The sequence below is a fragment of the Coregonus clupeaformis genome, chromosome 24 (assembly GCF_020615455.1).
Source record: "Coregonus clupeaformis isolate EN_2021a chromosome 24, ASM2061545v1, whole genome shotgun sequence".
Taxonomy (NCBI): domain Eukaryota; kingdom Metazoa; phylum Chordata; class Actinopteri; order Salmoniformes; family Salmonidae; genus Coregonus; species Coregonus clupeaformis.
Genome location: NC_059215.1, coordinates 24716435 through 24743931, shown reverse-complemented (window position 1 = coordinate 24743931; position 27497 = coordinate 24716435). Strand labels below are relative to the sequence as shown.

The following is a 27497-nucleotide window of genomic DNA, read 5'->3' as shown; positions in this document are numbered from 1 at the left end:
GTTCAAACAATAAACCAAACATTGTAGCCTTATTAGAATTAACTAGTGATTCCAGGCTATTGGTAAAAGCAGCTGCGAGATATGCTTTTTCTACGCGACCAAAACATGATGACATTCAGCATATTAAACTGGGATAACATTGTAGGTTACACAGGCAAGTAAATAATATTAATTATAAATCTGATCATTTCACATGGGGGAGATGTGGGAAGCTAAAAGGCTAGCTTGCTTGCTGATTTTAGCCAGCTAGCAAGCTGCTAGCAGTGTAGCCTACAGCAAACTGTCAGGCACAAAAACAAGGCAATGTAAAACAAACAAATTTTCATTACATGTAGCTACACTGAACAAAAAAATTAACGCAACATGCAACAATTTCTAAGATTTTACTGAGTTACAATTATAAATTGAAATAAATTAATTCATTACGCCCTAATCTATGGATTTCACATGACTGGGAATACAGATACACATCTGTTGGTCACAGATACCTTAAAAGAACAGGTAAGGGCGTGGATCAGAAAACCAGTCAGTGTCTGGTGTGACCACCATTTGTCTCATGCAGCATAGAGTTGATCAGGCTGTTGATTGTGGCCTGTGGAATGTTGTCCCACTCCTCTTCAAAGGCTGTGCGAAGTTGCTGGATATTGGCGGGAACTGGAACACGCTGTTGTACACATCGATCCAGAGCATCCCAAACATGCTCAATGGGTGACATTTACATTTTAGTCATTTAGCAGACGCTCTTATCCAGAGCAACTTGTCTGGTGAGTATGCAGGCCATGGAAGAACTGGGACATTTTCCAGAATTGTGTACAGATCCTTGCGACATGGGGCCATGCATTATCATGCTGAAACATGAGGTGATGGCGGTGGATGAATGGCACGACAATGGGCCCCAGGATCTCGTCACGGTATCTCTGTGCCTTCAAATTGCCATCGATAAAATGCAATTGTGTTCATTATCCGTAGCTTATGCCTACCATTACCATAACCCCACCATGGGGCACTCTGTTCACAACGTCAACATCAGCAAACCGCTCGCCCACACGACACCATACAAGCTGTCTGCTATCTACCCGGTACAGTTGAAACCGGGATTCATCTGTGAAGAACACACTTCTCCAGCAAGCCAGTGGCCATCGAAGGTGAGCATTTGCCCACTGAAGTCGGTTGCGACGCTGAACTGCAGTCAGGTCAAGACTCCGGTGAGGACGACGCACGCAGATGAGCTACCCTGAGATGGTTTCTGACAGTTTGTGCAGAAATTATTCGGTTGTGCAAACCCACAGTTTCATCAACTGTCCGGGTGGCTGGTCTCAGACAATCCAGCAGGTGAAGAAGCCGGATGTGGAGGTCCTGGGCTGGCGTGGTTACACATGGTCTGCGGTTGTGAGGCCGGTTGGACGTACTGCCAAATTCTCTAAAATGGCTTATGGTAGAGAAATGAACATTAAATTCTGGCAACAGCTCTGGTGGACATTCCTGCAGTCAGCATGCGAATTGCACTCTCCCTCAAAACTTGAGACATCTGTGGCATTGTGTTGTGTGACAAAACTGCACATTTTAGAGTGCCCTTTTATTGTCCCCAGCACAAGTTGCACCTGTGTAATGATCATGCTGTTTAATCAGCTTCTTGATGTGCCACGTGTGTCAGGTGGATGGATTATCTTGGCAAACGATAAATGTTCACTAACAGGGATGTAAACAAATTTGTGCACAACATTGGAGAGAAATAAGCTTTTATTTCAGCTCATGAAACATGGGACCAACACTTTACATGTTGCGTTTATATTGTTGTTCAGTATATTATTCAAATATGCAGTTGGTTTTCATTGAAATGAGCTAACAGTGGTGATGTTTTTTTGTGTGTTTCTTTTTGTATTTCACCCCCCTTTTCTCCCCAATTTCGATCTTGTCTCATCGCTGCAATTCCCCAACGGGCTCAGGAGGCGAAGGTCGAGTCATGCGTCCTCCGAAACATGACCCGCCAAACCGCGTTTCTTAACATCCGCCCGCTTAACCCGGAAGCCAGCCGCACCAATATGTCGGAGGAAACACCTTCAACTGACGACTGAGGTCAGCCTGCAGGCGCCAGGCCCGCCACAAGGAGTCACTAGAGTGCGATGTGCCAAGAAAAGCCCCCCCGGCCAAACCCTCCCCTAACCCGGACGACGCTGGGCCTATTGTGCGCCGCCCTATGGGACTCCCGATCAAGGCTGGTTGTGACACAGCCCGGGATCGAACCCGGGTCTGTAGTAACACCTCCAGCACTGTGATGCAGTGCCTTTGACCGCTACCCCACTCGGGAGGCCAGTGGTGATGTTTTAAACGTGATTCTTCTTTGCTTTTACCACAAATGGGAAGAACACAACAAGAAAATCTCTGCTAGCAGATACCCATAGACTTCCAGTCATTGCGGTAACGCTAATTAGCATTGGCTTGGAAAACTTTCTCTAACTTCCTTAATACTGGATACAGAGACATAAAAATGGTATCCACGAGTTCATCTGACTCTGGGAAGTAGAGAAAGGGCCTCATAGCGAAAATCCCGAAGCATCCCTTTAATGAACAGGCTAATTCTGTGGTATCTGAACACTGATCCACAAGAAGTGCTCAGAGCAACGGGGTTAATAACCCAGCCAGACGCAATCAAACGCTTCTTAAGGCCCGATCTAATCCTCGTCTCAGCCTCTGTTTGGGCTCGTCAGTGTTGCCATGTTTTGCAGCACGGAGCAGGCAGGCACTCCAGGAGGCTAGCTGTCTGAGCCTTACTGGGCAGCGCTGTTAAATCTCAACATAATATCAGGGATCCTCACAACAATAACAGTAGTTGCATCTCAAATGGCACCTTATTTCCTATATAGTGCACTACTTTCGGCCAGGGCCCATAGGGCTCTGGTCAAAAGTAGTGCACTATGTAGGGAATAGGGTGGCATTTGAGACACAACCAGTGCCATCTGAAGTCTGGACTATCTATAGAACAGAGATGTGACATTTGAAATAAATCGCTACAAGCAGAGTAGCCTAAATGCGTCATAAAAACAGAGGAATTGCTTCGAGATCCATTTGCGATTATCCACCAAGCATCTTCTGCATGCATGCGTGACTGAGTTTGTGTGTGAGAGAAACAACAACACGGCTACTCAGGAGCATTCTGACACTGCCTACTCCCCTTACACTCAACCCTGTGCTTCTAGGGACTACAGCTAGGGACTACAGCCAGGGATTACAGTGTGCAATACGATAGGCCTTCGCATGTGACGGGGTCAGGAAGGCCACAGGCCTTCACGGTGCACCAACCCAATGATGACAAATTGGAGCCCTTTCCACACGTCTGTCCATTTAACCTGTTATTAAATCACTCACAACTCACAATGTCTGATTGTTCAGAAATAGTATGCTTGTACAGTGGGCCTGGGAAAGAAGCCAAATAGGCTTTGATAGAATTTGACTTGGGAATTGGCATTTTACATTTTAGTCATTTAGCAGACGCTCTTATCCAGAGCGACTTAGTGAGTGCATAATTTTTTTTCCATACTGGCCACCCGTGGGAATCGAACCCACAACCCTGCCGTTGCAAATGCCATGCTCTACCAACTGAGCTACACGGGAGTAAAGACCAAATCCTGTTGTAGGCAGGACATTTCAGTGCTTGTTTCCATTCTTGTGGTCAGACACCTCAAGGTGCAAGATGGTTGATGGGCAGAAATGGCTTAGCTTGCATTTTCTGAGTTATCCTAGGCCTAAGTCCATCTCATAAGCAATCTTCAGAAACCAAAGTCCTGTATGCACACTGGCAGCTTGATTCCCAACAACTAGGCCGTTCTCTGCGGCCGAGCAGGTCCAGACATGGACCAGAAACACATTCACATAGGGCCTAGGCCCTACGGGCCTCTCTTCCATTTGGGAAGTGAACAGAGCTGGGGGTCAATTCCAATTGATCAGACAACTTCTCATGAAAACATTCTCTTAAAATAAGCACTTGACTACCACCTCCTGCTAGCTGTAACAATCCCTTCTATGGTTGTGAAAACAAGCCCTATATAGCACATCAAGGAAAGTACTTACATAAAATGCAGGCTTGTTTTGAAAAAGGACCTCAACTGGAGAGGGTCATACGATATCGGCCAAGAAGGCCCAGGCTGTGGAGGGCTCCATCTAGGCCAGGGATGGGCAACTTTGTTGGTGGTGGGGGCTACAAAAAAACTGAACTCATCATGAGAGGCAGCAGTGGCGTGGGTCTGCGTACCCACTTCTCCCCCCCGCGAGCAAATTTTTTGTTTTAAAGTACATTTCCAGCAATTCTGCACATTTAGCCATGGGGCGTAGAGAAAATGTTGCCATTTTAACGCAAATTACCCGGTTGGTAATTTGACCATGCTACTTGTTTAGATAGCTGGCCGTTAGACTAACTTACCAATCTAAAAAAAAAATGCTTGACATGGGCTAATTGAGTGACTGCTGATACACAACCAAATTTCGAAATTGCACCTTGTGTATTCTATTATTCTAACTCTCAACAGTAAGTGGAGACCCCGACTGAGTTCCCCCAAAAAATATATAGAATTTGACTTGCTGTCCGACTCATCCCAAACCATCTCAATTGGGTTGAGGTCGGGGGATTGTGGAGGCCAGGTCATCTGATGCAGCACTCCATCACACACCATATATACATCTTTATAATTTGTTTGGTGAAATTGGTCTGTGGGCCCACAAAAGGGCCGCCAGTTGCCCATCCCTGATCTAGGCTACAGTATATCCTGCTGGGTGCTACTGTTATCTGCAGCAGGCTGCTTTTGTGGCTACTGGCTAGGCTACCTCTTCACATTTTCAGTCCCACAACAATGGCCACAGTATTTGAAGACAATGGTGATGAACTGGATTGCGAAAATATGATTGATAAGTAGGTCATGTCTTGTTATCGCCACGTGAGGCATGAATTCATATAATTCTCCAAAACTATATCATTATGACAGTCTCTCTGTGTTGATAAGCTAGGCTATGCCATGTCTGTGCCAATTTCAGTTGAATAAGTGGAAAGAACTACAAATAGCAGCAACCTAGAAATATTGTGTGTCAACTTGACTAATTAATGTGACTGTGTCAATTAGCCTAGCCTAAGTAAAGATTTGCCTGCCCTTTTTCCCTTATTGGTTTTTGATTTGATTTAAGATGCCCCATTAGCGACAGCTAGTCTTACTGGGGTCCGACAAATAACGAAAAATACATTATAGACAAAATACTTTACAATTTCCGTACATTTAAAAACATCAACATGTAGTGTGTGTGTATCTATCAGTTACACATACAGTACCTGTCAAAAGTTTGGACACACCTACTCATTCAAGGGTTTTTCTTTATTTTTACTATTTTCTACATTGTAGAATAATAGTGAAGACATCAAAACTATGAAATAACACATATAGAATCATGTAGTAACCAAAAAAGTGTTAAACAAATTAAAATATATTTTATATTTGAGATTCTTGAAATAGCCACCCTTTGCCTTGATGACAGCTTTGCACACTCTTGGCATTCTCTCAACCAGCTTCACCTGGAATGCTTTTCCAACAGTCTTGAAGGAGCACATGTTGGCTGCTTTTCCTTCACTCTGCCGTCCAACTCATCCCAAACCATCTCAATTGGGTTGAGGTCGGGGGATTGTGGAGGCCAGGTCATCTGACGCAGCACTCCATCACTCTCCTTCTTGGTCAAATAGCCCTTATACAGCCTGGAGGTGTGTTGAAAAACAAATTATAGTCCCACTAAGCCCAAACCAGATGGGATGGTGTATCGCTGCAGAATGCTGTGGTAGCCATGCTGGTTAAGTGTGCCTTGAATTCTAAATTAATCACAGACAGTGTCACCAGCAAAACACCCCCCACACCATTTGATTTTATTTGTATTTTATTTAACCAGGTAGGCCAGTTGAGAGCAAGTTCTCATTTACAACTGCGACCTGGCCAAGATAAAACAAAGCAGTGCGATAAAAACAACAACACAGAGTTACATATGGGATAAACAAAACATACAGTCAATTACACAATAGAAAAATCTATATACAGTGTGTGCAAATGTAGTAAGTTATGGAGGTGAGGCAATAAATAGGCCATAGTGCAAAATAATTACAATTTAGTATTAACACTGGAATGATAGATGTGCAGAATATGATGTGCAAATAGAGATACTGGGGTGCAAATGAGCAAAATAAAGAACAATATGGAGATGAGGTAGTTGGGTGGGCTAATTACAGATGGGCTGTGTACAGGTGCAGTGATCGGTAAGCTGCTCTGACAACTGATGCTTAAAGTTAGTGAGGGAGATAAGAGTATCCAGCTTCAGAGATTTTTGCAGTTCGTTACAGTCATTATCAGCTGAGAACTGGAAGGAATGGCGGCCAAAGGAGGTGTTGGCTTTGGGGATGACCAGTGAGACATACCTGCTGGAGCGCATACTACTGGTGGGTGTTGCTATGGTGACCAATGAGCTAAGATAAGGCAGGGATTTGCCTAGCAGAGATTTATCGATGACCTGTATCCAGTGGGATTGGCAATGAATATGTATTGAGGGCCAGCCAACGAGAGCGTACAGGTCACAATGGTGGGTAGTATATGGGGCATTGGTGACAAAACAGATGGCACTGTGATAGACTACATCCAATTTGCTGAGTAGAGTGTTGGAGGCTATTTTGTAAATAACATCGCCGAAGTCAAGGATCGGTAGGATAGTCAGTTTTACGAGGGCATGTTTAGCAGCATGAGTGAAGGAGGCTTTGTTGTGAAATAGGAAAACACCTCCTCTATGCTTTACGGTGGGAACTACACATGCGGAGATCACCCGTTCACAAACACCGCTTCTCACAAAGTCACGGCGGTTGGAACCAAAAATCTCAAATTTGGACTTCAGACCAAAGGACAAATTTTCACCTGTCTAATGTCCATTGCTCATGTTTCTTGGCCCAAGCAGGTCTCTTCTTATTATTGATGTCCTTTAGTAGTGGTTTCTTTGCAGCAATTCAACCATGAAGGCCTGATTCACACAGTCCCCTCTGAACAGTTGATGTTGAGATGTGTCTGTGACTTTTTTTGGGGGGGCTGCAATTTATGAGGCTGGTACTCTAATGAACGTATTCTCTGCAGCAGAGGTAACTCTGGGTCTTCCATTCCTGTGGCAGTCCTCATGAGAGACAGTTTCATCATAGCGCTTGATGGTTTTTGCGACTTGAAATGTTCCGTATTGACTGACTTTATGTCTTAAAGTAATGATGGACTGTCGTTTCTCTTTGCTTATTTGAGCTGTTCTTGCCATAATATGGACTTGGTCTTTTACCAAATAGGGCTATCTTCTGTATACCCCATCTACCTTGTCACAACACAACTTATTGGCTCAAACGCATTAAGAAGGAAAGACATTCCACAAATTCACTTTTAAGAAGGCACAACTGTTAATTGAAATGCATTCCAGGTGACTACCTCATGAAGCTGGTTGAGAGAATGCCAAGAGCGTGTAAAGCTGTCATCAAGGCAAAGGGTGGCTTTTTGAAGAATCTCAAATATAAAATATATTTTAATTTGTTTAACACTTTTTTGGTTACTACATGATTCCATACGTGTTATTTCATAGTTTTGATGTCTTCACTATTATTCTACAATGTAAAACATTTATAAAAAATAAAAAAAACTTGAATGAGTAGGTGTGTCCAAACTTTTGACTGGTAGTGTACATGTCAGTACATACACACAACAAGTTGGTCTTTATCAAATAAAGAATTTCAGAGACGAAATAGGCCTACTGCATTACGAAATACAATCCAAAGCTTTCTCCTCTTGCTCTACACAGCCTCTAAGGAATTGAGACAGAAGTGGCAGCAGTAATCTGGTCCCACAGCGACAAGGCTGTGAGATCTGAAAGAGCCAAAGACGTCTGGCACCTATTAAACAATGATATATTTGCCTAGTTAAATAAAAATATATATATACAAATAATAACATTTCTGTAATCAGTTTCATCTCTACAAAAGGAACGGCATAGGCTAAGACGTCTGGCACCTATTAAACAATGATATATTTGCCTAGTTAAATAAAATAAAAAAATATATATATATACAAATAATAACATTTCTGTAATCAGTTTCATCTCTACAAAAGGAACGGCATAGGCTATTGCTGCCATGGTAAGATCTGGGGTAATACTACCAGTATTAGAGAATACATTTTAGGGGGAAATGACAGCAACAGGCCAATTTCAACCAACCACCCAGTTACACTGAAAAGGCATCTGCTGCATACAGTCTACTAGGTCGAAGCATCATCCTCCTGGTTCAGTACTTTCAGCAAGTCCAACACCTTGTGGTGGTGGACTGAGGCCACTGTTCATTTTACACTAGGTCTGGTGCTGTATGTACGAGTAGCCTATTTCTACTTGATAACAGCACCTGCCCTGGCATAATGAGGAGAGGGGGGTAGGGTAGAGAGGGAGGGTAGGGCAAGGGTCCTAATCTGGTTCCAAACCCCAGCCACCCAGGGGAATGTGCAGACTAAGAGAGCCATACGGTTCAACCAAGTTCACACATTGCCAGGAGAATCTCAAGCCCCTGTCTGTAGCCTGCCCTAACACCCACTCCCTACACCACTCGTCAATGCTCCACTGCAGGCAATATGCCAGCTTCACAGCTGAATGTGTTGTCAGCCATCTGCCAGTTGGGGAAATCAGACCTTGCAAGGCTGAGCACAATGCACTCATGGGTGTGGAGAGACCCTAAAATAGCCTACAGAAGTCAATGTGATGAGGTTTGAGAAGTAGAAGAGGTAGCCTAGCTAGGTAGAGAGCTTTATTTTGAAATGCACCAACAAAACATTCTTACTGTTGATTATTATAATATTGGAAATAATGTAGGAAAGAGGAAAAGGACAATTTCACAATGACAACAAGGGGTTTGACTGTAAATACAAATAGGTTGAGCATTTAAGTCAGTAGCTGTTATTATTTGTATTCTGTTGACAATATAAACAACTCATACCCAACACTACACATCCCTAGTTTTTGTTCGATTCAAGACCCCTTGTTTGATATCAGGACGTATATCACTGATAACCTTACGTCCGGAATGTTGAAACGTTCAAACAATAAGCTACAACAGAGAGGACGACGCGAGGCGAAGCGAGAGGGTTAACTCTGCCCAAAATCTGTCCACGAAAATAAGACCACATAGTGAGTTGATGAGTCAACAAAAAATGTAATTGCTAATTTGGTACGTGAGGATTATTTGATAGAATAGACCATCTTCTCAATATAATAGATAATATTTGCCTATAAGAATGTGAAGAGGAAATCACAGAAAACGCCTAAGTTCCATTTTCCTGACAGGGATAACGTACATTTTTATTACACTCATGGTATTGAGTGTAAAACGAACAATACAATGGTTATAGCTAGCTATTAGTTACTTTGTTGTTACTGTTGCAGCATTCCAAGTGTTACATTGTAGCTAGCTAGCTAGCTCGCTAACTAGCCAGCAATCATACAACGCCGTTTCCTGTCTCCCAGGATAGCTTGGCCGGTTGCTATTAACTGACGAACTCGTGGATAATTGCAAATCTCCTCATGCAAACCGGGACTGAAAGCATTGGAAATATATTGCGAAACCCACACTACTTATTAACGTGCAAACTTGACATATTATGTCTGTAACAACTGAGCTTCCCTTTGCCACCAAATAATGCTAGCAGCACTAGGCTCGAGACAAAAGCCTTGTGAATGAAGTTCCTATGCTATGGGGGGTGCAATTCCATCCAGGTACCGCTAGCCGATTGTAAGTATTCAACGGAGTAAATGCAATATCTGACAATACAACGTTCCCCAAACTCGGAGAATTACCCGAGATCAGAACATTTTACATTTGAGCTTACCCCTCCTGGTCCAGTTTTCCTTTCTTCTGTGTTTTATGTTAATGGTGTGTTGTTTTACGAAGGCGTCCTGTTCCGGGGTCACATCCCTCCAGTTGAGAATCAAGTGTAAACCCTCCAGTTGGAGCTGCGTGGTGGAGCTGGCTCCCGCTGTTGTTTTAGTTCCAGGCGACCACTAGGGGAGCCGTCCGCCCAGAATGGAATTTAGTGCCTATTACACTTTCTTTGTGTGCTATATTTTGTTACTTACATTTCAGTCATTTATATACAAGTTAGCTGACGTCACGAAAACTATGCGCAAGTTTCAATGGGAAGAAGGCCGTGTGTTGTGCTTCTGGATTGCAAGATAGATAGCGGGAAGCTTAGGTGGCTCATTTCAGCTAGTTGGGGGTTCAGCAGCAAAGCTGGTGAAACCCTATTGTAGTTGTTGGCGTTTATTAATATTATTATACTGGTTCCGTCAATTTGGTGAAAAAATTTCAAATTCCCGTGAATTTTGCATGATGGTAAAGGACCATGGCCCACACCCTCTCATGCGATGCCATGCCAATTGGCCACATGGTGGTGCTATAACAAACAATTGAAAATCCAAACTTTGAAAGTGCTGTGTAACCTAGAGTCATGAAATTCGGTACATAGGTCCATCTGCTCACAAGGAACACATTAGCCTATAGGACCAATAAGGTCCGCCATGAAGGATTTTGTGAAAAACATTCAAAACGCTATTCCTCTGGCACTGAATGACCGATCTACACAGAACGTGATATATAGCATCTATAGACCAAGGTTTCATAATGCAATATTTTCCAGGCTAACATCTCAAACAATATGACCGCTACTGACCAATAAACATTCACGTGGGCGTGGTCTGGTACATAAATGCATATAAATCAGACATGGATTTTTGTATTGTAACAAAACTTGGTACACAAGTTCCAAACACTGTGAAGACAACATATGCAGGCACATTCAGATGGACCACATGGTGGCGCTATAACGGGCACATGTTTATATCTCTTGATCAATTTGACTCAGGATGAAATTTGGCACACATGCTCAGGGAGATGTGTCTAGCTAACCTGTAAAATATAGTTCAGTTTGGCTGCATGGTGGCGCAGTTGGACAGGAAAAAACATTTGTGCAAGCTCATTGGCTTATAGTGGCCATATTGTTTCAGCTAGTCTTGGAAAATATTGTGTTTTTAAGATGGAGCATCCATCGATGCTATGTACCAAATTTGGTGTCGATCAGTCCAGCGGTTCTGGAGAAGACGTTTAAAGTAGTCAATATCATAAAAAATAGTCAAAAATACATCAAAAGCATATTGCATGATCAGTTTGATTTTGAGTTCTGATATTTGGCAAGCAGTACAGACGTAGCTCATCCTAGGGTGATGTGTCCAATTTGTCCTGATGGTGGCACAGTAGGCCCACAGATGAACCCCAGAATTGCTGCTTGCAGCTTTATTTTATATCTTGTTCTTGATTAGATACCATGTCTTGTTTTGATGTGTTTTGACTGATGTCACGTCTATGCTAATATGGCAAAAATTAGCAAACTAGGTAACCAACAACTGTAACGATGTATGTGAGAGACAAGTGCTCTTAGTGCAAATGTATTTCTGTATTCAATAAACATTGCAGACAAAATATAGTTTACATGTCAACAATCTAAGCCAACCCTGTCGGTTTTGCCCCATAGTTGTGCACACGTCGGTTTTGTTGCTAAACAACCAACCCGTCTATAGGGATGTGGATTTGTTTAAGGACTGCTTATTTCTGAAGAATGGATGAGGATTATTATAGAGGTCAATAATAGTAATTGTCCTACACAAGGTACAGTGTCCCCATTTATTTCACAAACTTGATTCCACAGATAAGTGTGCATGGTTGAAACAAATTAGCAAATGCCAAATACAAAACAAAGGCCTTCCCTACTTCCAAGTCTACAGTGTATTTGTTGTAAGAGTTGAAAGAGCCATAAAGCGCATTAACTTGAATAGGTATAACACAGTATGTTTGAGTGTATCACTTGAACTTCATGATGGTAAAACATTGATAAATAGTATTACACATTCAGGTAATTGATTCAGGTAGTTCAAAAGCAGGGATACATTTCCAGCCAATCCAGTATACTTGCGAGCACAAGGTTAATGGGAAATGTAGTTAACTATGGTTCTCAAATTCCTCTTTTTTTTTTTTCCATAATCAGTCTATGCACATGTTCAGAGCCTTTGTCATAAATACAAATATATATTTTCATAAAAATATGCTGCAATGAAATGAACAGAGGCTGTTCACCATAATTTAAAAAAGCTTGAAATGATAATGATGACAATAATATTGATGATAATGATGGCCGTAATAATAATAAAGACACAGTGTCATGTATTTTACACCACATAAAGATTATCAATAGCGAAAATCACAAAGAAACATATGCCTAACAAAGAAGCCTTGCTCTTCACTGGCCATTAAAAATATAAGGGTATTCTGTAGCTCTCCAGGAACAGGGCTCTCCAACCCTGTTCCTGGAGAGCTACACTCCTGTAGGTTTTCAATCCAACCCCAGTTGCGGTAGATTAGGGTTGGAGCAAAAAACTATAGGACGGTAGCTCTCCAGGGACAGGGTTGGAGAGCTCTGCCTTAAAAGATCACTTTACTCAAAAACTATTGGTCATTTGTTCATTATTCCACTGTTAAAGGTCCAATGCAGACGTTTATATCGCAATATCAAATCCTTTCTGGGTAACAATTAAATACCTTACTGTGATTAATTTCAATTAAAGTGGTCAAACAGAAACAAAAATAGCTTCTTAGCAAAGTGCAATTTCTCAAGCAGGAATTTTGTTAGGACTGTCTGGGAATGGGGAGGGAAAAACTGAAAACTAGATGTTATTGGCAGAGAAATGTGGAACTCCTTATTGGTCTGTAAACGAATTAACTGCCTGGTGAGGTAGGCCAAAACTCCATCCCACCATAACAGTCTGACATTTCAGGTGGTCTTTTCAAACAGCTCTTACACTAAAAGGGCATTTTCACAATTTCACAGTATTATTCCAACCTCACAGTGTGAAAATATATATAAAATCTTGTTTTTGACTTCACTGGGCCTTTAATGCAATCCCCCCCACCCCAAAAAAGAAATTGTGTGTGTCAGCAGTCAAGTTTTCAAGATAAACGCATCACAGTTTTTGCTCTGTACTGAAAGTGCTCCATCTTGAAAACTTGACTGCTGATATGCAAATACAAAAGGTGGGATTGTGGACTAATGAACAAAATACTAAAACATAGTAATTTAGTAAAGTACCATTTAACTGGCTATATCAACACCAATCAATGCAGATATCACTGAGCAGGTTAAGCATATTGTCAACAATGGAATGCATATTAAAGCTATTCTTCAATTCACGCCATTCAGTGTTCCACACAGCAATGCCCTATGTTTTACAATTCACCCTTGTTTGCAATCTGCAACAACAGAAAATACATTAAATCAATTAAATAGGTACCAGTGTTCAATAGCAACTCTTCCTCCCCACACACACACATCCTATGTTTAACACAATCATTGGTGGATTCTGTCCACAGTAGACTCTGATCAGGAGAGTATAGATACAGAATGCATAATTCAATGACAAATATACGTTAATACAGTAATATCATGGTTTGTTTTCACAGAACATCAGTCACTCTACACAGCATTGGGCACAGTACTGACACAGTATTTTGAGATGACAGAGATGCTAAAGCCGGCTAGGTATGTACAGTATTCTTTTCTAGAATCATTTTCTCAAGCATAAAAGTAAAAGGCATAGATAGGCACATAGGTCAGGACTGCCACTGGGGACAATATACAGTGCATATCTGAAAGCCAAAACATACAGAACCGTCCCTGCATTTTCTTCGAGATATTGTAGATCAATTCAACTGATCTATCATGAGAATCTACCCTATATCATTTCACAGCATGTAGCAGGTAGCTTATGTTTAATGACACCACATAGACATTTAAGAGCGACAATTGAGATAAAGAGCTATGGCTTATTATAGACTAAAACTTGTGGTCTTGGTCTGAAGACCGCTCAAGATCACTTGGTCTGGGGATCACTGTCCAAGTTTTCGGCTTCAGTCCTGGCATCAGTGTATGGGTCTGGGTCTCGCGTAATGGTCTCTGACAAGACCGTATGAATATCAACTCCTGAGTTAAATGGCCAAGTAGCAGTGACTCAAAATCCTGGCCGCCAAAATGTCTTGCTTTACGTATGTGGGAGCAGGGCTGTAATGCAATGGAGTTGAAGGAAATATTGTCTTGACTCCATGTCTGTTACAGACTGGGGTATCTCATTACACAAGGTATAACACATCCCAGACGGCAAAATCTCATACATACACAATAGACAAATAAGGCAGTATTCCACAACATTATCATGGCAAAACCTCACAAAGTACCTTTACAAAGAAAGCTTGATTCTTTGCACAAAAACCAACATTTTAAATACAGTGAGCACCGAAAGTATTGGGACAGTGACATTTTGTTGTTGTTTTGGCTCTGTACTCCAGCACTTTGGATGATACAAAGACTGAGGTTAAAGTGCAGACTATAAGCTTTAATTTGAGGGTTTTTCCATCCATATTGGGTTAACTGTTTAGACCTAGGCAGAGTTTCAAAGAAAAAGCAATATCTCAGACTGGCCAATAAAAATAAAAGATTAAGATGGGCAGTCTGACATATGGCTTTTTCTTTGCAACTCTGCCTAGAAGGTCAGCATCTCGGAGTCGCCTCTTCACTGTTGACGTTGAGACTGGTGTTTTGCGGGTACAATTTAATGAAGCTGCTAGTTGAGGACCTGTGAGGCGCCTGTTTCTCAAACTAGACACTCAAATGTATTTGTCCTCTTGCTCAGTTGTGCACCGGGGCCTCCCACTCCTCTTTCTATTCTGGTTAGAGCCAGTTTGCGCTGTTCTGTGAAGGGAGTAGTACACAGTGTTGAACGAGATCTTCAGTTTCTTGGCAATGTTTCGCATGGAATAGCCTTTCAGAAGAAAGTTCTTTGTTTCTGGCCATTTTGAGCCTGTAATCGAACCCACAATTGCTGATGCTCCAGATACTCAACTAGTCTCAAGAAGGCCTGTTTTATTGCTTCTTTAATCAGCACAACAGTTTTCAGCTGTGCTAACATAATTGCAAAATGATTTTCTAATGATCAATTAGCCTTTTAAAATGATAAACTTGGATTAGCAAACACAACGTGCCATTGGAACACAGGACTGATGGTTGCTGATAATGGGCCTCTGTACGCCTATGTAGATATTCCATAAAAAATCAGCCGTTTTCAGCTACAATAGCCATTTACAACATTAACAATGTCTACACTGTATTTCTGATCAATTTGATGTTATTGTAATGGACAAAAAAAATGATTTTCTTTCAAAAACAAGGACATTTCTAAGTGACCCCAAACTTTTGAAAGGTAGTGTAAGTGAATTTGTCCCAATACTTTTGGGTCCCCTAAAATGGGGGGACTTTGTACAAAAAGTGCTGTAATTTCTAAACGGCTCACCCAATATGGATGAAGATACCCTCAAATGAAAGCTGACAGTCTGTACTTTAACCTCATAGTCATTGTATCATTTCAAATCCAAAGCGCTGGAGTACAGTGCCAAAACAGCAAAACAACGTGTCACTGTCCCAATACTTTTGGAGCTCACTGTACAACAGAGGATATATTTCAATGAAAATAATTAAATTAAAAAGTAGAAAAGTCATAGAACCATGAATGTAAACCGCATGAAACACTTGAGGTCCTACATACCTCTCTCTGGCCTGGTCATTTAAGTATAATCAATGCAAACAACTTATCAAGTCATTTAATCAATGGCATCATCATTAATCAATCTCCTATTACAGTATTTCACCTACTATTTAACTTCTCTCTCGTATTACTCTCCTGACAAATTGTTGATACATTGTTTCATTAGGCATCATTATTACGTTGTTTGCTCCCAATTTGGTTTGTGATCATTGTCACTTTCAGGGCGCTGTTCATGTGGTGATAGTTCTGGTTGACGCGGGTCGTGCCGCGTGCAAATGATTTTCAACGCTGTACTGTCTGTATGATATAGTAACAATGGCTATTACTCCCGATGAAATGTGACTGTCAACAAGTAGTTGTAGTTTGTCATCAGTTCATAAACCATAAGCATGACTGCCAGTCAGGTGTAAACATCTGTAAAACATTGCCAAATGCTTCTATTTACGACAAAGACTTCAGTGCATTTTCATTCCATTTGGCTCCATAAGCTGAAAACCCTGATCAGATAGACAAATCAGGGGTATTAAGGTTCAGAACGCTTCTCCGGGCAGTGCCTTTTATTCAAAGTCTGCTATCTTTGGCTAGAGAGTGCATCATCCAGTTCACCTTGGTCTTCCAGCTCTCTCTCAGAGCTTCGTTAAACTTCACTTTGAAATTCTTCAGCGCTTCTTCCTCCGATTTCCCCAAAGCCAATGAGTCCTGAGAAAAGGGTGAGACAAGAGCAACAATATCAGAAGGATGACAGATGTGCCTTTACCATTTAAAACAACTCTCATTACTATATTGGTAATCATCATCAATATTAATATCATGATCATTAGATTATCATCATCATTGTTATCAAGGTCCCTGCCACCACCACCATCAACATGATCATCTTCACTATCATTGAGGTCCCTGCAAACAACATCACCACCATCATCACCATCGCACTAGTCATCGTCATCATCACCATCAGTAGCTGCAGACGTATCCTTGTAACCATCACCAAATCATAACCCTATTTTGAAAAGGACACTGAGCTCACGTGTAGGACCTTGCATAGACGTTATCTGACTACTGTGGCTAAAACTAGAGGAACTAACAAGTGTAAAATAACATAAATAATTGAATGATGTACTACAGTACACATCATGCTCCGTTCAACATATCTGGCAATAAAAGGAGGCACTCCTCTCACCTTTAGGTACTGGATGTCCTTGAAGGAGCTCAGCTCAGGCAGTCCGGCTGCCTTCATCATGGCAAACAGGTTCACAAACAGAGTCCCGTTGCGACACAAGATCTTATAAGCCTGCTCACAGCACTCTCTGAACCTGGTGGTGGCGCAATAAGAGAGGTACCACACCATTATCATGGAGCTTCAGGATCACCGTAAAATCAGTATGCATGGTTATATAAATAAGTATAGGTATAAGTAAAAGTATTCACAGTTGGGTGCTACAAATCACCATATGAGATTGATAAATACATTAAGATGACTGGATGTGCCCCCTATAGTCCCTGATTTGGAGTTTAAAAAAACAACAGTAATTGAATTATATGAATACGGTGACAGATTCCTATTACATTATGTTTCTTTCTCTTTTCTTTTTATCTTGGCACAACTCTATATTAACAGAGACAATACAGTGTTGGAAATGAACAGTATTTAATACAATATAAATACAATACAATATAATACTATATAACATAATATATGCCATTTAGCAGACGCTTTTATCCAAAGAGCCTTACAGTCATGCGTGCATAAATTTTTCGTATGGTTGGCCCTAGCGGGAATTGAACACATGATAGGAGGTAAGATAGATTTCATGTTTTACCTTTCAAACTTCTCACTGTTGTTGGTCCTCCCTTGTTGGATGACGTGGACAAAGTCGTACGTCAGAATAAAAGGCACACGTTCCCTGTTGATCCCAAATTTGCTCTTGAAGTTTCCCAGAAAGTGCCCAAAGTCAATGTGGAACAGCTAAAAGAGATACAGGGAAGTCAAGCAGGACTTTAACAGAAGCTTTCCACACCATCCAAACATTATTATTAGACATCATTATTCGAGATAACCATTGTTGCTGCAGGCAAATGAGGTCTTAAAAATGGATCAGATTAAATATGTTGGTAACACAATCAAAATAACTAATTTAATAACTCATGAACAAGCCATTAAATGGAAAATAAACTGGATAATCTCAGCTCGAGACTATCCGACCAACAGGACATTAAAAACTGTAATATCTTATGTTTCACCGAGTCGTGGCTGATTGACGACGCGGATAATATTCAGTTGGCTGGGTTTTCCGTGTATCGGCAGGACAGAACAGCTACGTATGGTAAGACAAGGGGTGGTGGTGTGTGTCTATTTGTCAATAACAGCTGGTGTGCGATGTCTAATATTAAGGAGGTCTCGAGGTATTGCTCGCCTGAGGTAGAGTACCTCATGATAAACTGTAGACCACACTATCTACCAAGAGAGTTTTCATCTATATTTTTCCTAGCCGTCTATTTACCACCACAAACCGATGCTGCTACTAAGACCGCACTCAACGAGCTGTATGCCATAAGCAAACAAGAAAATGCTCATCCAGAAGCGGCGCTCCTAGTGGCCGGGAGACTTTAAGGCAGGCAAACTTAAATCTCTTTTACCTCATTTCTACCAGCATGTCACATATGCAACCAGTGGAAAAAAAACTCTAGACCACCTTTACTCCACACACAGAGACGCATAAAAATCTCTCCCTCGCCCTCCATTTAGCAAATCTGACCATAATTATATCCTCCTGATTCCTTCTTACAAGCAAAAACTAAAGCAGGAAGTACCAGTGACTCGCTCAATATGGAAGTGGTCAGATGATGTGGATGCTACGCTACAGGACTGTTTTGCTAGCACAGACTGGAATATGTTCCGGGATTCATCCAATGGCATTGAAGAGTATACCACCTCAGTCACCGGCTTCACCAATAAGTGCATCGACGACGTCGTCCCCACAGTGACCGTACATACATATCCCAACCAGAAGCCATTGATTACAGGCAACATCCACACCGAGCTAAAGGCTAGAGCTGCCGCTTTCAAGGAGTGGGACACTAATCCGGACGCTTTCAAGAAATCCTGCTATGCCCTCAGACGAACCATCAAACAGGCAAAGCATCAATACAGGACTAAGATTGAATCCTACTACACCGGCTCTGACGCTCGTCAGATGTGGAAGAGCTTGCAAACTATTACGGACTACAAAGGGAAACCCAGCCGCGAGCTGCCCAGTGACGAGAGCCTACCAGATGAGCCAAATGCCTTTTATGCTCAAGGCAAGCAACACTGAAGCATGCATGAGAGCACCAGCTGTTCCGGACGACTATGTGATACGCTCTCCGTAGCCGATGTGAGCAAGACCTTTAAACAGGTCAACATTCACAAGGCCGCAGGGCCAGACGGATTACCAGGACGTGTACTCAGAGCATGCGTGGACCAACTGGCAAGTGTTTTCACTGACATTTTCAACATGTCCCTGACCGAGTCTGAAATAACTACATTTTTCAAGCAGACCACCATAGTCCCTGTGCCCAAGAAAGCGAAGGTAACCTGCCTAAATCAGTACCGCCCCGTAGCACTCACGTCAGTAGCCATGAAGTGCTTTGAAAGGCTGGTCATGGCTCACATCAACACCCTCAACCCGGAAACCCTAGACCCACTCCTATTCGCATTCCGCCCCAACAGATCCACATATGACGCAATCTCAATTGCACTCCACACTGCCCTTTCCCACCTGGACAAAAGGAACACCTATGTGAGAATGCTGTTCATTGACTACAGCTCAGCGTTCAACATCATAGTGCCAACAAAGCTCATCACTAAGCTAAGGACCCTGGGACTAAACACCTCCCTCTGCAACTGGATCCTGGACTTCCTGACGGGCCGCCCCCAGGTGGTAAGGGTAGGCAACAACACATCTGCCACGCGGATCCTCAACACGGGGGCCCCTCAGGGGTGCGTGCTTAGTCCCCTCCTGTACTCCCTGTTCACCCACGACTGCGTGGCCAAGGACAACTCCAACACCATCATTACGTTTGCTGACGACACAACAGTGGTAGGCCTGATTACCGACAACGATGAGACAGCCTGTAGGGAGGTCGTCAGAGACCTGACAGTGTGGTGCCAGGACAACAACCTCTCCCTCAACGTGAGCAAGACAAAGGAGATGATCGTGGACTACAGGAAAAGAAGGGGCCGAACACGCCCCCATTCAACTCGACGGGGTTGTAGTGGAGCGGGTCAAGAGTTCTTTGGTGTCCACATCAACAAACTATCATGGTCCAAACACACCAAGACAGTCGTGAAGAGGGCACGACAACACCTTTTCCCCCTCAGGGGACTGAAAAGATTTGGCATGGGTCCCCAGATCCTCAAAAAGTAATACAGCTGCACCATCGAGAGCACCCTGACCGGGCGCATCACCGCCTGGTATGGCAACTGCTCAGCATCAAGGCACTACAGAGGGTAGTGCGTACAGCCCAGTACATCAGTGGGGCCAAGCTTCCTGCCATCCAGGACTTATATACTAGGCGGTGTCAGAGGAAGGCACAAAAAAAGGTGACTCCTGTCATCCAAGTCATAGACTGTTCTCTCTGCTACCGCACGGCAAGTGGTACCGCAGCGCCAAGTCTAGGTTCAAAAGGCTCCTTAACAGCTTCTACCTCCAAGCCATAAGACTGCTGAACAATTAATCAAATGGACACCCGGACTATTTACATTGACCCCCCCTTTGTTTTTACACTGCTGCTACTCGCTGTTTATCATCTATGCATAGTCACTTTACCCCTACCTACATGTACAAATTACATCAACTAACCTGTACACCCGCACATTGACTTGGTACCAGTACCCCCTGTATATAGTCAAGGTATTGTTATTTTATTGTATTTTAACTTTATTTTATTTAGTAAACATTTTCTTAACTCTATTTCTTGAACTCATTGTTGGTTAAGGGCTTGTAAGTAAGCATTTCACGGTAAGGTTACCTGTTGTATTCGGCGCATGTGACAAATAACATTTGATTTGATTTGAAATGCTTATAGATGTTTACAAAATGCTTTACACATTATTATGAATGAAATAAATGCTCATTTGTAATGCTTGTAATGTTTATAAATATACACAAATATTCTAATACTTATTTATTAAGTGGCTAGTTTGTCTTCACTAAAACCAAAGGTTTTGCCTTCAAACTTTGTTTTGAATCACGACGTTATGGCATATCTGATTTCCTTTTCGAAGTTACCAGACCCTAGTCACTGCTGTTGCCTAGGGTTGGGTTTTCAAGACAATTAGCATTGCTGTGTGTAGTAAGACATGTGTCACCTTGTGGTAGAACTAACTACTATGCACATCCATCTATCTATATATCTATCCATCTATCTATATATCTATCCATCTATCTATCAAAAAGTATGCGGACACCCCTTCAAATGAGTGGATTCGGCTATTTCAGCCACACCTGTTGCTGACAGGTGTATAAAATCAAGCACACAGCCATGCAATCTCCATAGCCAACCATTGGCAGTAGAATGGCCTTACTGAAGAGCTCAGTGACTTTCAACGTGGCACCGTCATAGGATGCCACCTTTCCAACAAGTCAGTATGTCAAATTTCTGCCCTGCTAGGGCTGCCCTGGTCAACTGTAAGTGCTGTTCTCTGGAGTGATCACGCGCATCACCATCTGGCAGTCCGACGGACAAATCTGGGTTTGGCAGATGCCAGGAGAATGCTACCTGCCCAAATGCATGGTGCCAACTGTAAAGTTTGGTGGAGGAGAAATAATGGTCTGGGGCAATTTTTCATGGTTCAGGCTAGGCTCCTTAGTTCCAGTGGAGGGAAATCTTAACGCTACAGCATACAATGACATTCCAACTTTGTGGCAACAGCTTGGGGATGGCCCTTTCCTGTTTCAGCATGGCAATGCCCCTGTATACAAAGCGAGGTCCATACAGAAATTGTTTTTCGAGATCAGTGTGGAAGAACTCGACTGGCCTGCACAGAGCCCTGACCTCAACCCCATCGAACACCTTTGGGACGAATTGGAATGCCGACTGTGAGCCAGGCCTAATTGCCCAACATCAGGGCCCGACCTCACTAATGCTCTTGTGGCTGAATGGAAGCATCTATCTATCAATCTCATGTAGTAGACACAGTATCATCGTTTTTGAGAGGCCAAATGTGATTAATTTGACTTACTGGCATTTCCATTGTCTGTCTAAGAATAAGTGTTTATCCGGTTACTTTATGAATGATAAATTGTGTAAGATAAAAAAATAATAGTTTCTTAGATATAAACAATGAGTTCTATTCCTACTAGGAATACCCACTCTAATCAGACGTATACAAATTATCAAGATTCTACACATTTAAAAAAATCATATTAACAAAAGGAAATGCTGTGCATCTCACCTGCCCAGTCTCCTTGATCATGATATTGTCGTTGTGGCGATCTCCGATTCCCAACACGTAAGTGGCTACACAGTAACCAGCACATGATAGTGTGAACTCCTCAATGGCCTGGTCAAGTTTATCCCTGCTGACAAAATAGATGAGAGAGAGAGAGGAGAGACGACATGGGATCAGTTTGCTTTCTCTGCCCTTTCCTTTATCCCTTCCTCCTTTGAATGTTCTCTCTCTTCACCTTTCTCTCTCTCATTCTCTTTCCCAAGTCAAGTGGAAACAGTGGGGCACGCACGCTCTTCCCCCTCTCTCAATATATTTGAGGCAGTTTTTTCTCACAGCTCTATTAAATATTTGCAGAGAAGATTCGGAGGGCGACAGATGATTGACAGCCATGTTACACCACGGTCCTGTCTAGACGTCTATTGGGTTCACTATGTTAAACTATTACATCTATCCCCCATTTCATTGTAACCAAGAGCTTCTGTGTGATATGGAGCTGTTTTGCCAGCCCTTGCACTGCACCCACCGAACATTACTTGTATGATGCCAATAGTATTCATTTGTTTATTCATTATTTCAAGGTTTCCTGTTTTTAAAATACTTTTCCAAGACATTCAGGGCTGTCAAATCACATGACCCTAGCTGTCAATGGGAATATTTAGGCAGGTGTAGGGAAGGTTGCCCCTAGACGCTGATCTTGGATCAGTTTGGCATTTTCCCCAGGTTAGGATTGAGGTAATCTTGCAAAGCAGGAATGTTCTTTTTTTTTTGCGTGATTGCGTCAGATGCTCGATTCGTTTCTTGGGGGAAATGTATGAGAAAAGACACTAACGAGACTAACGAAGTCTCCACCCCCCTAAACGGAAACTATGAGCCAAAGAATTGGGCCAAATGTCCCCTTCCCTTCTGAAATTCAAAAGATGCATACACCTGCGTGACGGAAAAAAGTTCCTTGTTAGTCGTCGCATCCCACAGTCTGTTGACAGACGCATTGATACCATCCTATGTTACGTGCGTCTGTCCATGAGAGATTAGGATTGAGGGAGGGGAAGATGGTCCTCAATCTGTACCTAGGGGAAACTTCACCCCAGAGCCTTCACATCTCACAATCCATCTAGCCAGGGTGTAAACCCATGCATTACATCCCTCTCCATGCTCCAATCTCTGCTGTGGAGCTTTGCAGCTCCTTCAGGGTTATCTTTGGTCTCTTTGTTGCCTCTCTGATTAATGCCCTCCTTGCCTGGTCCGTGAGTTTTGGTGGGCGGCTCTCTCTTGGCAGGTTTGTTGTGGTGCCATATTCTTTCCATTTTTTATTAATGGGTTTAATGGTGCTCCATGGGATGTTCAAAGTTTCTGATATTTTTTTATAACCCAACCCTGATCCACAACTTTGTCCCTGACCTGTTTGGAGAGCTCCTTGGTTTTCATGGTGCCACTTTCTTGGTGGTGCCCCTTGCTTAGTGGTGTTGCAGACTCTGGGGCCTTTCAGAACAGGTGTATATATACTGAGATCATGTGGCACTTATATTGCACACAAGTGGACTTTATTTAACTAATTATGTGACTTCTGAAGGTAATTGGTTGCACCAGATCTTATTTAGGGGATTCATAGCAAAGGGGGTGAATACATATGCACGCACCACTTTTCCGTTATTTAATTTTTTGAATTTTTTGAAACAAGTTATTTCACTTCACCAATTTCGACTATTTTGTGTATGTCCATTACATGAAATCCAAATAAAAATCCATTTACATTACAGGTTGTAATGCAACAAAATAGGAAAAACGCCAAGTGGGATGAATACTTTTGCAAGGCACTGTAAGGTCAAATCATAGGTCCAGTTTAGTATGTTTGAGAGCTAGCCTATCTGTAATTAATTTTTTCTAAGATATAGTTTAAGGTATTTTCAGATTACACTAAGTATACCAAACATTAGGAAGACCTTCCTAATATTCCCCTCCCCCTAAAATCCTCCCCTTCATCTACACTGATTGAAGTAGATTTAACACATGACATCAATATGGGATCATAGCTTTCACCTGGATTCACCTTGTCAGTCTATATAATGGAAAGAGCAGGTGTTCTTAATATTTGGTATACTCAGTGTATATATTTTGCCCTCAGAACAGCCTCAATAATTCGTCTGGACATGGACAGGGGTGCTGGCCCATGTTGACTCCAATGCTTCCCACAGTTGTGTCAATTTGGCTGGATGTCCTTTGGGTGGTGGACAATTCTTGATACACACGGGAAACTGTTGAGTGTGAAAAACACTACCATAACCCGTTCAAAGCACTTAAATCTTTTGTCTTGCCCATTCACCCTCTGAATGGCACACATACACAATTCATGTCTCAATTGTCTCAAGGCTTAAAAATCCTTCTTTAACCGGTCTCCTCCCCTTCATTTACACTGATTAAAGTGGATTTAACAAGTGACATCAATAAGGGATCATAGCTTTCACCTGGATTCACCTGGTCAGTCTATGTCATGGAAAGAGTAGGTGTTCTTAATGTTTTGTATACTCAGTGTATATTGACCAGATAGAGATAGCGGATGACAGTTGGGAAAGATAGAGAGAGGTTGTGTCAAAGGGCAGTAGGCTGGATACAAACCCATGCCGTCACTGTAGAGATGACCGCTAGACCTGTGTCTCTGTCACACTTACTCTGGGTTCTTGGATTTAAGCCAGTTGAGCAGGGCGTCTTTGTTGAAGGCTGCGGTCGCGGCACTGTTGCTGTTGTTGCGCTGGATGTTGGCGATGGTGTCTGAGTTTTTCACCACCTCGATGAGGCCTGTCTTGTTCCCGGTGGAGAGGCAGCCGTAGGGGATCATCCTTACAGAGACAGTAGAGAAAGTTCATTCATAAAGCATTATAAGGCCTATTATATGCTTATAACAAGTAATAACGCATTATAACTGTATGCCCTAAGTACATTGTTACAAAACCATCATATCAGTTTTCCCCAAACCTGTTCCCAGTATGTATGTAGAACCGTTTGACTGCAATGTCACCTACTTATTTCAAATCCAGGTTTCCTGCGCGCCACAAGCAAAACCCTAGGTATTAGCTTACGGGGCTAATGCAGGTCTTCACTGGGTCTCAAGCAAGGTTACTCATCCTGCAAGTGTGGTTCACCGAACCCAGCTCTGTTATACAACTAGGTCCACTGCTAAGCAGGGGTTGGAACCAGTTCAGGGAACAGAACCGAAAACAGAAAAAGAATGCAATTTTTCAAGGAACAGAATCAGAACCATGAACAAAAGTGGTCTATACTGTTCCGCAACAGAACCGTTATTTTAAAAGCATGGGAACCGGTTAATAACGTTATTTTACTTTCCAGGATTTTTTCCCAGTCCCACAAAAAACGCAACAATGTACCTATGCAAAGCCCTCCCTCTGTCAATCAGAAACTTTTTCCAGTCTCTGCCTGACAGCTGAAAATCTTTGTCAGTGTATGTGTGTAGGCTACCTGCCCCTCACCCTCCATAGAAGCCGTTCCTCCGAAGGTATAATTCTGTGGGCCTAATTTAGATAATGCATGTTATCACAAGATGCCCAGCGCTTCAAGCCAAGCCTCCTCTACTCTCTCTGGCTTGTCTTTCAATCACACATGTAAATAACTCACTGAGCTATAGCTTGCCCACTCCATAGCAAGCTTTTCTATCCACTAAGTAATTTAATGTCGAGCTAAATGAAAATAAATATATGATTTCAGAGGTTTAAAAAGGAACAGAAAGGAATGATAAAAAACAGTACTTATTTTTGGTTTGAACCGGTTCAGAACTTTATTTTGCTTGTCGGAACAGTGAAACTTTTAGGTTCCAACCCCTGCTGCTAACACATACCTTAGATCCAGTCCCTCTTTCTTCCAAAGGATTTCCATCAGCTGGATCATTTGGAGGGTCAACATGTCTTGTCGGAGATCTGAAAGGTTAGAGGTTATGTCAGGCAAAAGGTACACTTATATCCAACCGAGACGGGATGAGAATCACAGATCCAGACTCCCCAGGCGGCCAGACTAGCAATTTAGACTAGTATGATTAATGCTCCCGATGGCATGCGTGCAAAAGTAGCATGATAAAAGGTTGGTCTGCAGAGGAATTGTTCATAACTTTAATTTACAAGTGACTGTACCTAATAGTCCCGCATCGGACCAATATAAATGCGACATTACTCAATACACACAAATCGATGGGCCATGGAGTTGGGGAAAACACTGCAAATTATTAATCTATGAACAAGTGTCTTTTTGTTGCATCTCTTCCAATATCTGCATGGCCATAAATTAGGTAAATACAGTAGTAAAAGGGTATATTTTCTAACCGGTGTAAGAACAGAATAACTTGAATTTCCTGCAAGGGATCTTCTTTTTGGAGTGGTTCAGAAAATAAAGAAATAACAAACATAGTAGCTTGGGGATACACACAGTAGACCTAGCTACTAGGCTGACAGGATGACGATAACACAATATAAAAAAATAAACTTTAAAAATAGTGCTACTCTATGGTGTTGGCTGGCCGTTTCTCTGATCTTTGATGAGGAGGATATCTGATATACTGTACAGAGCAGTGGGCTGTGCGTAGCCTAGGCTACAACAGGCTAGCATATTCGCAGCTAATTAACCTAGCTAGCTACATTGACGGAGCTTGGAGATCATCTGGAGGGTCCGGAGTGAGTCTCTTTAGTTCTCCTGTTCTCCAGTCCTATGGACTTGCCCATGAAGCCAGCAGTGGTTCTTCTCCAGCCTCGACTGTAGTCCCGATGCCCCTGGCTCTCTCGATCTGGATACTGCTTGCATCCTGCATCTCCATGGATACCACCAAGGATGCACTTGAGATATGCAAACAAAGCTACCAAAACAGCACTAAAACAGCGCTAAAAGGCCTCCAAAAGACACATATGTGTGTCCATTAGTTGACTAATACACTCCCACGAAGAGTCATACATAGATATAATATGACAACAGGACACACAAAAATAAATGAAAATAGTCAAGACAGGTGACATACAGAACCAACACCACCGGTCGCCATTACAGTGCCCCCCAAAAAATACAAATACAAAAATAAATAAATAAATACATTTTCAAAATGTATCATTTGGAATCCCCTGTGTTCTTTGAATCTCTCACCATCTCCATTCTTGAAAATTATGCCGACAGTGTCCCCCTGCACCCATTTGTTCTTGTACATGAGCCACAGGGGCTTCATCTTGGAGTCCATGAACTTGCATCTGTCCGCACTGCAACATCAAGCAAATCTGTTAACACTGGGAGAAGACTTTTCCCTATATACAGTTGAAGTCGGAAGTTTACATACACCTTAGCCAAATACATTTAAACT

At 42.3% G+C, this 27497-nt stretch overlaps 2 protein-coding genes across 8 annotated transcripts in view; both read right to left on the bottom strand.

The window, feature by feature from the left end:
- Positions 1-10040, bottom strand: part of ctnnbip1 (catenin, beta interacting protein 1) — a 39980-nt gene extending 29940 nt beyond the window's left edge. Inside the window, exon 1 of the mRNA XM_041846336.2 lies at positions 9909-10040. The gene's annotated coding sequence lies outside the window, so the exon portion shown is untranslated. The remainder of the gene's footprint in view (positions 1-9908) is intronic.
- A 5448-nt stretch (positions 10041-15488) lies between these two features.
- Positions 15489-27497, bottom strand: part of pik3cd (phosphatidylinositol-4,5-bisphosphate 3-kinase, catalytic subunit delta) — a 49625-nt gene continuing 37616 nt past the window's right edge. For 5 of the 7 annotated variants that reach the window (XM_041846339.1, XM_041846337.2, XM_041846343.2 and 2 more), the window contains exons 17-23: positions 27287-27396; positions 26001-26079; positions 24820-24987; positions 22157-22283; positions 17541-17686; positions 16901-17033; positions 15489-16419 (exon numbers count right to left, since the gene is read on the bottom strand). In XM_041846339.1, coding sequence (XP_041702273.1) covers positions 16282-16419; positions 16901-17033; positions 17541-17686; positions 22157-22283; positions 24820-24987; positions 26001-26079; positions 27287-27396 — 901 coding nt within the window. In that variant the 3' untranslated portion in view covers positions 15489-16281. The remainder of the gene's footprint in view (positions 16420-16900; positions 17034-17540; positions 17687-22156; positions 22284-24819; positions 24988-26000; positions 26080-27286; positions 27397-27497) is intronic. The other 2 variants (XM_041846341.2, XM_041846344.2) reach the window with 1 other exon arrangement.